Source organism: Podarcis raffonei, chromosome 17, assembly GCF_027172205.1.
Source record: "Podarcis raffonei isolate rPodRaf1 chromosome 17, rPodRaf1.pri, whole genome shotgun sequence".
NCBI lineage: Eukaryota > Metazoa > Chordata > Lepidosauria > Squamata > Lacertidae > Podarcis > Podarcis raffonei.
The window spans coordinates 32,544,358-32,555,030 of record NC_070618.1 but is presented as its reverse complement, the minus strand read 5'-3'; the positions used below and the strand labels follow the sequence as shown (position 1 = coordinate 32,555,030).

Sequence of the window (10,673 nt, the reverse complement as noted above, 5' to 3'; positions counted from 1 at the left end):
GGCGAGATGACAGGCTCACACTTTATTCATATCTTAAATGTGCCCTTAAGACAGGATTTGTGAGGAAAGAGACAATGGGGAGGTTGACATCTTTCCGCAGGGCCTGCAAGACAGAGCTGTTCCACCAGGCCTTTGGCCAGGGCACAGCCTGACTCCCTCCTTTGGTAATCCTCATAGAACTCTAGCCCAATGGTTGCCAGTGGCTTGATTTGAATTAATTTCATAATGAATGATTTTAGAGTGTTGTGTTGTATTGTACTTTTGTACTGTTTTATTGTTATTAGCCGCCCTGAGCCCGGCTTCGGCTGGGGAGGGCGGGATATAAATAAAATTTATTATTATTATCATTTATTATTCCCACTCTGACCTTGCAGAGACAACAATTGCTCAGTTTGGGAATCAAAATGGTTCCAGGTTGGTCTTCCTGTGCTGATCTATGTACATGCTTGGTTAGTACACTTATGAACATTACCATATATCTGAGACCTCAAAATTCCTATCACAGTATCTTATCAGAAGGTCCCACAACTAGACTGCCGGTCTCGTTCAAACGCTGCATTTCCTGAGCCCTTCTTCAAAAAAGTAAGCAAGCCTTTGTGGCATCCAACGTGAGGAGCTGCGAAAGGGTTAAGGGGCTGAGCTGCAGTTTCCTTATCAGCTCTGCTGCGAAGGCAGGTTAAAGAATCTTTAACCTCTGTCTGCTAGGAGGAAGAAGTGTCACATGGCTTGTGGGGGGGGGAGAGAAGTTAGTGTGGGTCATCACTTGAGCATCTGTTTCTCCATCTCACTCAGTTTTTCTGCTTCAATACGCCCCTGACTGGTGCTGGAGGGAACTCCCCCCCCCCCATCTGCCCCAATTTCCCGTTTCCAGTTACTGATAAAATGTCCCATGTTGCAGCGGAGGTGCTTCAGTTGTTTTCAGATGACAGAGACTCCCCGGAGAGAGAGGCGCTGAGTTAACACCCAGGACGATCGGATCCGAGTACATAAGTTTTGACAAGACGGATCTTCACAAAAACAGCAAGTAAGTTCCTCTTGTTACAAGTAGTTTCTCTTTCTGGTGCTTTCTCTACTTGCTTTCCTACCTTGCTCACAGGTCACCCCTGATCTGTCCGTCCCGTCCCCGTCCCCGTCCCCCCTCCCCGCTTTTCTTTTTCATTTTTCCCCTCCCGGAGAAGAGCGCAATCGATGGATCCGTTTCAACGTTTTGTCACCGTTCGGACGCCCATGTTAATACAACCTAAAAACATTAGGAAAGGCGCAAAGAAGAGCAAATGTAAGGGATGCCAGCGTGGTTAAATCGAAGAGTCAAGAAAGCTATACAATGCAACAAGGTTTTCTTTAAGAAATGAGTGTTTTGGGTGATGACAAAGAGAGAGCACAAGCTCTGGCAAGCCAAGTGCAAACCTAGACTAAGGAGGTCTCTGAAGAACAAAGAATTAGAGCTGTGAAACTGAATAATAAGGGAAGTTTAAAGTTAAGCAGAAGGGAAATCAACCAGAGCAGCACTGGGATTGTTTCAGCCCTAATCCTAATCCAAAAGATGTCGACCCAGGGTGCAGCAGCTGCAAAAAACAAAAAAAGAGCGAATTCCATGCTAGGGATCATTAGGAAAGGAATTGAAAGCAAAACTGGCAATATCATAATGCCATTATTCAAATCTATGGTGTGATCACATTTGGAGTACAGTCATACCTCGGGTTGCGAACGCTGCGGGTTGCACGTTTTCGGGTTGCGGACCGCGCTGAACCCAGAAGTACCGGAAGGGGTTACTTCCAGGTTTCGGCGCTCACGCATGTGCAGAAACACTAAATTGTGCTTTGTGCATGCGCAGAAGCTCTGAATCGCTTCACACGCGTGTGCAGACACAGCGCCACGGGTTGTGAATGTGCCTGCCACACGGATCACATTCACAAAACGAGGTTCCACTGTACCGTGTACAGTTCTGGTTGTTTCACCTCCTTGTGACATCAGAGTGCTGGACCAGATGGGCCATTGTGGGTTATTCTTATGTTCTTTTGTTAATTGCACTGCAAAAAAGGAATGCCTGTCTTTTTTACTCTTTAGTCACCAAACCTGGGTTTGATGTTGACATAATACTGCAAAATAGGAAAGATAGTGGCTTTCTAATAAATCCCATTATCTAGGAGATTAGCAAATGGTATATAACCTCTTCTGTTTTGTATATCTCTCCATACCACAGCATGGCTGTGCGCTACCATGTTTTAAGGCTGCAATCTTGTGTGCACAGTTGCTGAGAGTAAGGGTGCTACCAGACTTCTATATTCTTTGTTACTGAATTGATAAAAAAAGACTTAAAACATTTATATTATTAAAAATATTTTTAAAAAATCTTTGTTATTCATTCACATCCCGACAAATTTAGGCTGTGCAGTTAAAGCAGATTTGAAGCTCTTGTGAACCACACCCGCTTCCCCTAAATATCAGATTTTTCGGATAAGGAAAGTGTGATAACTCTTGATTTGATGCAACATCCTCTAGTGTCTTCCCAAACATATCAGACTGAATGCCCAATGGTGTCTAATCTGTAAGCAAAGGAATTGAGGTGCATGCCCCTCAGGCAGGTCCAGAAATTCTCAGTAGACTTGCACAGGAATGCACTATGAATGACAATAGCTTTCTAATGTAATCTTGGAGTGAGCAATGGTTGTTTTTTCAGGGCAAAGTGTGATTAGATAAACATGGGTGGAGTTCAACATGACTGCATTAATGTTCTATCTGCACAACCACATCCACTTGCCAGACAGAATGTCTCTCTTTCCCCCCCACTCCCATTCACCCCTCAGAAACAGTTTTGTGGGAAAGTCCTGTTACACAAACAGAAGTCCTTGTGCAGGCCTTTCGCTGACGGGTTTGTTAAGTGAATTCTGCCCTCTGTATCAATAGAAAGGCATTTTCACAAGGGACATTTAAAAGGTCACTGGGTTTTTGTATGTGTGTTTGTAAATATGAAGAACACACACACACACACACACTCCCCGAGTATGGTATCAGTTGAAAAACAACACACTGGGTAAGGTATCAATTAGATTTTTTTTAATGGGTAATTGGCTGGTTAGGTACATTAGCTAGCTGGCAGGACAAAAATCTTGGGTTGGTGGAGAAATGGTTCCATTTTCTATGGGTGCTTCCAAGTGGCTGTTTATTGTTGCTCAGACATCCAAGTTTTTCACAGCATCTGCACAATATTGTCACATTATATTGCCATCCATATCTTGCCCCCCACCATTTAATCATTATTTACCCCATGCGTGGAAAATCCAGTGCTGGGGGGAGGGGAACTGCTGCCAGTGTCCCATCTGCAATATCTAAGTGACCCATTTGTAATATTAAACCCTCACCTGGAAGCATTCTATGCCTCATTAGCAATATCTAGAAATAATTTGTTGGGGGTCTTCACTGTTCTTGACATCATTTCAAAGAACACACAAAAAGAAGCACAGAAGAAGTCGAAATGTTACATCCTATTGGACTCTGGTTGTTTTTAATAAGCACTGCAATTTTTCGGGAATGTGTGTTTGGAACAAACATGGAATAAAACTCTTTAGTAGTGAGACCAGAAAGGAGAGCAGTGCTCAGAGTCGAGGGGAAGGGGCTTCCAGGAAAAGATAGTAGCAACGCAAGCAGTTATGTGGTTGACCTTTTCCAGGTAAATGTTCTCTCTATCCCCATGTTGTCATCTCATTTCCTCGCTTTCAGATGATGAACTTCCTCTACCTTCTGGGGCTCTTCCTGGCTGCCCTGCCGAGCCTTCATGCGCGTTCCTCCTTGCGCTTCATCGCTGTGGGAGACTGGGGTGGGGTGCCCAATGCTCCTTTCTACACAGCCCGCGAGGCAGCTGTAGCCAATGAGATGGGGCGTACGGCAGCTTCGCTGGGAGCAGACTTCATCTTGTCCCTCGGAGACAACTTCTACTACAGTGGTGTGCAGGACGCCTATGACAAGCGCTTTCAGGTCAGGAGGTGGGGTGTGTGTGTGTGTGGAGAGGCTGGGGACTCCATCAGGAGTCCTGGAATAAGATAAAGCTCAGAGTGCTGCTGAGTTAACTTGGACACAGCACACAGCCTACACAGTCCCAAGTTGGGGGCCCTGGGGTTGAGCGCCAAAGGTAAAGGTAAAGGGACCCCTGACCATTAGGTCCAGTCGTGGACGACTCTGAGGTTGCGGCGCTCATCTCACTTTATTGGCCAAGGGAGCTGGTGTACAGCTTCTGGGTCATGTGGCCAGCATGACTAAGCCGCTTCTGGCGAACCAGAGCAGCACATGGAAACGCTGTTTACCTTCCCACCAGAGCAGTACCTATTTATCTACTTGCACTTTGACGTGCTTTCGAACTGCTAGGCTGGCAGGAGCAGGGACCGAGCAACGGGATTTGAACCGCCGACCTTCTGATCAGCAAGTCCTAGGCTCTGTGGACCCCCCCCCCCAAATCCTGAATTACCTACATGAATTGTATCCAAGGCACCACCAGCACACTTAGCAATCCTTACTTTTTAGCAGAGGTTGGGTGGCCATCTGTCTTGGATTCTTTAGTTGAGATTCTTGCATTGCAGAGGGTTGGTCTGGATGACCCTCGGGGTCCGTTCCAATTCTACAGTTCTGTGATTCTGTGATTTAGAACCCGCCCTTCAGGCAAACAGGCTCCTGGAGTGCCTGATCAGATCAATATAAGCTCCTGCTTCTGCCCTTAGGCTTACAATCTAAAAGACACAGCACAAAAGGAGAAAATGGAGGGGGGGAGGGAAAGCAAATTTCAGGCACCACTTTTATTTTAATTTTTACTTCTTTTATTAAAACGTTTAGAGAGTGTCAGTATGAAATGGTTACATGTTAGATAAGGAACAACTGAAAACCACACCATATAAAATCTTCTCTTTCTTGAATGCACACACATATTTGGGCACTATTCAAAATATCAGTATTTTACTGGAGTTTTTCAGGCGCGTGCCGTAAATCTAGGCTTGTACAAAGAGTGGGTTATAGCTTTTTGTTGCCTTAATGCAACAAATCCACATTAAAAAAAACCTGTGTGTGGTTAAGGAAAGCAACAGGGAGATTGCACTGAAAAGTGTGGGCTGGGCAAACTATAAATGGGGAGGTGCATAACCTCTGTACAAGCAAAGGAAGGAAAAGAGGCATAGTCTAACCTTCAGCGTAAGCTCTCTGCAAGCAAATCTGGATGAATGCGCAATAAACAGATTGTCTGGAGGAATCCATAAACAAAGGCGCTCCTTTTTCTGTTGCAGGAGACATTTGAGTCAGTTTTCCAGGCCCCCTCATTGCGCAACTTGCCCTGGTATGTGTTGGCTGGGAACCACGACCACTCAGGGAATGTCACTGCACAGATTGCCTATAGCAAGATCTCCAAACGTTGGTAAGACTCCACTGCTGTAAGGCCTGTGATTTGTTCTTGTTGGTAGTTTAGCTGCAGAAAGTTACCAGGTGTGGAAAAGTTAGGGGACAGATTTTGCGGGAGGAGGGGAATGTCTTCCAGTGTCCTTGTCTGCATTGTGGGCCCCCTAGTATGTTCACAGCAGAGGTAGGGTTTGCAGCCGACACCCTTAGCCACTAGAATACACCAGCTCTCTTTTTTGTATATTCTTATTTATTTTCAAGACTAATATCCAGGTGGAAAATAATAAAAAATGCCTTGAGCACTACAGATATCTGTCATTTTTGAGTCAGTAACAGCTACTGCAAAGGTTGATGAATGCATTACATAAAGAAACAATAGAACAAATAACTATTTCCCCCCTCCAAAAAAATATTTTTTTTGTTAGCAGACCATACACAGTGCATTCTCCATAATGACACTTCAGCAAAACTCGACTATAAGTGGAAGGCAAAGATAAGGTCAGGGCAATTGTTTACATGACAAGATATAAAAGGATAAGATCATTGCCAGTAATGCGGTGAACATGATGGCAATACCATACCGAAACATAAATACAGATGTTAAGCATTCCAAATTTGTATACAGTATGAGGGAGGATGTTGTGTATTGTCTTCCCTATTAACATAATTAATAAAAGAGCTACAAGTTGAAGTAACTTTGTCTGTCTTGTTGGTTTTGGAGTTAGTTTCTCCCTAAATGCAATATGCCACACTTTGTGGTACACCAGCTCTTATTAAGCATCTTTAATATTTGTTTTTAATTCTCTGTTACAGTAACAAAACAAACAACCAAGCAAAGCTGCCCTCACACCGCAGCTTCATTGATTTAAAATTTGCGCCATAGATTAAGCAATAAAAAACCTTAAGTGGCTATCAAACCTCTTTCCTTGAGGAAAAATCTCTCTCAGCATCAAACACCTGGACGTTGCAGAGGATTTTGTGATATAGCTTACTTTATTTAATTATTCTATAATTTCAGAGCCAATGTTTCTATAAAATGCTTTCAAAGGGCAAGGTAGGGTGCTGGTCACAGGCCTTTGGGGCCTCAGTACTGAACTGGACTTATTCTGGAATACACAAGTGTAGGATTGCTCTGTTAGTTGACTGGTTAAAAAACAGGTCACACAACTTAGCTGAATTGTATATTGTGTTCTCATCAGAGCAACTGAGGCATTGAATTTGTAGATTATTCTCCAGTGATATACAGAAGAGCTGAGAAAGGGAAGTACTTAAACGTTTCCCGATGGTGTCCCCCCCCCAAAAAAAATTCACACCCACACACCAGACAGCTGCTTTCATACCCACAGGGAAAAAGATACCTAGGCCCACATATCTCTCCCTCTCAGAGGAGAAAAACAGTTTGAGGATATTTAATGCACAAACAGCCGGGGAGGGAGTTAGTTATTTCTTCTCCTGCCTCTATTCCAATGAAATTTGGAGCCCTGCCAGCTGCATTGCATAATTTTTAAAAAGCCGACCAGGAGACACTTCATAGACCTCCCAGATCGCATCTACCGTATTTTTCGCTCCATAAGACACACTTTTTTCCTCTTAATATCTAAGGGGAAATGTCTGTGCATCTTATGGAGCGAATGTGTGGTCCCTGGGGCTGGGGGGGGGGGGGGACGGGACCCAGGCTTCCTCCGCCAGCCCTGACAAGTTCCTGAGCAGCTCTGAGGTAGCCCGCGAAGCCTCCGCAGGGCAGCAGGGAGCCTTCATCCCGCTGCCCTGGGGAGGCTTCGCGCGGCTATCCCTGGCTTTTGCGGGAGGTGGGGGAAGGGACTGAGCGAGGCTCTCTCACTTCCCTCACCTCCTGCAAAAGCCCCCAAGAGCTGCATATTTTTTTTCTTGAATTCCCCCCCCCCAAAAAAAAGTAGGTGTGCCTTATGGTCAGGTGCGCCTTATGGAGTGAAAAATACGGTAGTTTGGCCCAGAGTGCCTGAAAAGGTGCTGCTTCTCCTTGGAGCTGTGAGGTGATCCTTGCAGATCTGCAGGTACAAGTCCTGGCTCAAAGTAATCCCCCTTCTGTTTTGATGTCTGGTTAGGCCAGTCCTTGTGTGGATTCCCCATCCCATCTCGTCCACAGAGCTTTTGTGGCTATATCCCACCAAAGGCCTTGCGATATAGAAGCTGCTGCTGCTGCTGCTGCTGCTGCTTCTGCTTCTTCTTCTTCTTCTTCTTCTTCTTCTTCTTCTTCTTCTTCTTCTTCTTCCTTTCTAACTGTTTTGCCTCCCGCTCTTTTCGCCTCCAGGCACTTCCCCAAAAACTACTACAGGCTGAGGTTCAAGGTGCCCGGCACCAACGCCACCATTTCCATTGTCATGATCGACACGGTGACTATCTGCGGCAATTCGGATGACTTCCAAAATGAGCAGCCCCTGCACCCACAGGAACTGGGTGCGGCCCGCTCCCAGATGTCCTGGCTCCGCAAACAGCTGGCCAACTCTCAGGATGACTACTTGTTGGTGGCTGGGCACTACCCAGTGTGGTCGGTGGGGAAGCACGGCCCAACCACATGCTTGGTGAAGCACCTGCAGCCGCTGCTGCTGAAATACAAGGCCACAGCCTACTTGTGCGGCCATGATCACAACCTGCAGGTGAGCCAAGGAAGAGAGACCCTTGCTTAGAACTTTGCTCTTGCACACTTCCTATAAAGACAATGCCCCTTGTGGTAGAAAGTGGTAGATTTGGGCCTGGGTCTTGGGCTTCCTTTGTTGTTGTTGTTTAGTCGTTTAGTCGTGTCTGACTCTTCATGACCCCATGGACCAGAGCACGCCAGGCACTCCTGTGTTCCACTGCCTCCCACAGTTTGGTCAAACTCATGCTGATAGCCTCAAGAACACCATCCAACCATCTCGTCCTCTGTTGTCCCCTTCTCCTTGTGCCCTCCATCTTTCCCAACATCAGGGTCTTTTCCAGGGAGTCTTCTCTTCTCATGAGGTAGCCAAAGTATTGGAGCCGGAGCTTCACAATCTGTCCTTCCAGTGAGCACTCAGGGCTGATTTCCTTAAGAATGGATACGTTTGATCTTCTTGCAGTCCATGGGACCCTCAAGAGTCTCCTCCAGCATCATAATTCAAAAGCATCAATTCTTCGGCGATCAGCCTTCTTTATGGTCCAGCTCTGTTTCCCATCTGTAAAATGGGGAAGAATAATGATCTTACTGCAGGAATACATGCTAAACGAGCCATGAGTGCTATTGAAAAGAGTGAGAAGGAAGTTCTTACTTCATGACCTGTGACTGTTGGGGTGTTGCTCCTGGTTTACGGCCTCTTTCCCCCTTCCTCCAGTTTCTGCCTCATAATGCTATTCCAACACCTGCCTTTTGCTTTTCATTGCACACTGGGAGAGCTGGTAGAAGTAGGGAAGCAGATGGGCTCCTTCGCTAACTTTCCATCCCATGTCTTCTGTCTCTTCTCTTCACCAGCAATTCCCTTTGACCACTGACCCTAGCGCCATGTGCGCATCTCCTGCTGCCACCTGACGTACCCTTTCCTCAACCTCTCTCGTCTTTTCCATTCCTTTCCTTCTCCCAACTTGGTATGTCTGGCAGAGGTAGCCAGTCCCTCTGGAGAGGAACTGTGCCATTTGATGGTCTGTGTAGAACTTGAGCGCCAAACATAAAAATGTGCCCCTACAGCCCTGTCTCTTCCTATCTGGCAGCCTATCTTGAACATACTTTGTCATCATTATTGTTGATTGATTGATTGAAATCTTATGCTGCTTTTCATTCATATGAATCCCAAAGCAGCTTACAAACAATAAATAACAATAACAAAATACAGTGGTACCTCTGGATACGAACGGGATCCATTCCAGAGCCCCGTTCGCATCCTGAAGAAAACGCAATGCATGTCTGCGCGTGCACAGGTCGCGATTCGCTGCTTCCATACATGCGTGTGACGTCATTTTGACCGTCTGCGCATGCACGAGCGGCAAAACCTGGAAGTAACGCGTTCCGTTACTTCTGGGTCGCCGTGGCGTGCAACCCGAAAGCACTCAACCTGAAGCAACTTCAACCCGAGGTATGACTGTAGAGCATAATAGAACATCACAAGTACAACATACCGTATTTTTCGCTCTATAACACGCACCCGACCATAACACGCACGTAGTTTTTAGAGGAGGAAAATCCGTAGGCATGCCACCTGTAGGCATTTCCTCCATAACACGCACAGACATTTCCCCTTACTTTCTAGGAGGAAAAAAGTGAGTGTTATGGTGCAAAAAATACGGTAAATCATACAAGATCATTACAACTATTGTACCCCACTGCCTTTCCTTCTTGGAGCAACACTGAGCTTCAGCAATACTGAGCTTCTCACAATCATTCCATGGGCTGGAAGTTGTACCCCTGTCTCTTAAATAAAAGTCTGTCACATATACAGTGGTACCTTGGTTCTTGAACTTAATCCATTCTGGGAGTCCATTGGACTTCTGAAACCATTCGAAGACCAAGGCACAAACTTCCGATGAGCTGCACTCAAGCAGAAGCCGCGTCAGATGTTCGGCTTCTGAAAAAAGTTCGCAAATGGGAGCCAATTTATTCAACAACTAAGTCGTTCGAGAACCAAGGTACCACTGTAATGTTTTCCCCACATGCATGGGCCCCCGCTAGGCAACAACATGATGGCTTGAGACACCCAAAAGTTATGCAGCGGTGATACTGGTTTGAGCCTGTTCCTCCCTTTCTCCAACAGTACCTGCAGGACAAAACTGGCTTGGGCTACGTGCTAAGTGGAGCGGGGAACTTCATGGATGACAACAAGCAACACCAACACGAGGTCCCTGCTGGATACCTGCGCTTCTTCTATGGCCACGCGTCTTCTCAAGGGGGCTTTGCCTACATTGAGATTAATGCCAAAGAGATGAGCATTACCTACATTGAGGGCAAAGGCAAGTCTCTCTACAAGACCTCGCTGCCCAGGCGAAGACGTTTCTGAAGATGAGACAACAGTCAGCATTGGCCTTGTAGGGGCACAGTTGGCCTCTCTGACACACACAAACACAGCACACCTTCCTCCTAGGGCTGAGAACTGGCATTTGTTGGGAAAGAGCTCTAAGATCTCCTGTTTGTGAGGCACTCCTACTCTTCTGCACACCTCAAAAGACCTGGTTGTGGTTATGTAGTTCCACCTTCCTCCCAGTAGAACCTCATCTCTTCTGCATCCAAAGCATTCCTTTCTGAATGCTGCCTCTCAATCTTCGTATGTGGCTCCTGCCCAGATATTGCTAACATACCAGATCCAGAGTCATCA

At 46.1% G+C, this 10,673-nt stretch overlaps 1 protein-coding gene across 1 annotated transcript; it reads left to right on the top strand.

Annotated features, from left to right (window-relative positions):
- The first annotated feature begins 416 nt into the window (after positions 1-416).
- ACP5 (acid phosphatase 5, tartrate resistant) lies at positions 417-10,464 on the top strand. Its single transcript, XM_053370962.1, has 5 exons — positions 417-1,024; positions 3,721-3,975; positions 5,268-5,395; positions 7,667-8,012; positions 10,116-10,464. The coding sequence occupies exons 2-5, from the start codon at positions 3,721-3,723 to the stop codon at positions 10,356-10,358; spliced, it is 972 nt and encodes a 323-aa protein (XP_053226937.1). The 5' UTR covers positions 417-1,024; the 3' UTR covers positions 10,359-10,464.
- Positions 10,465-10,673: the final 209 nt, after the last annotated feature.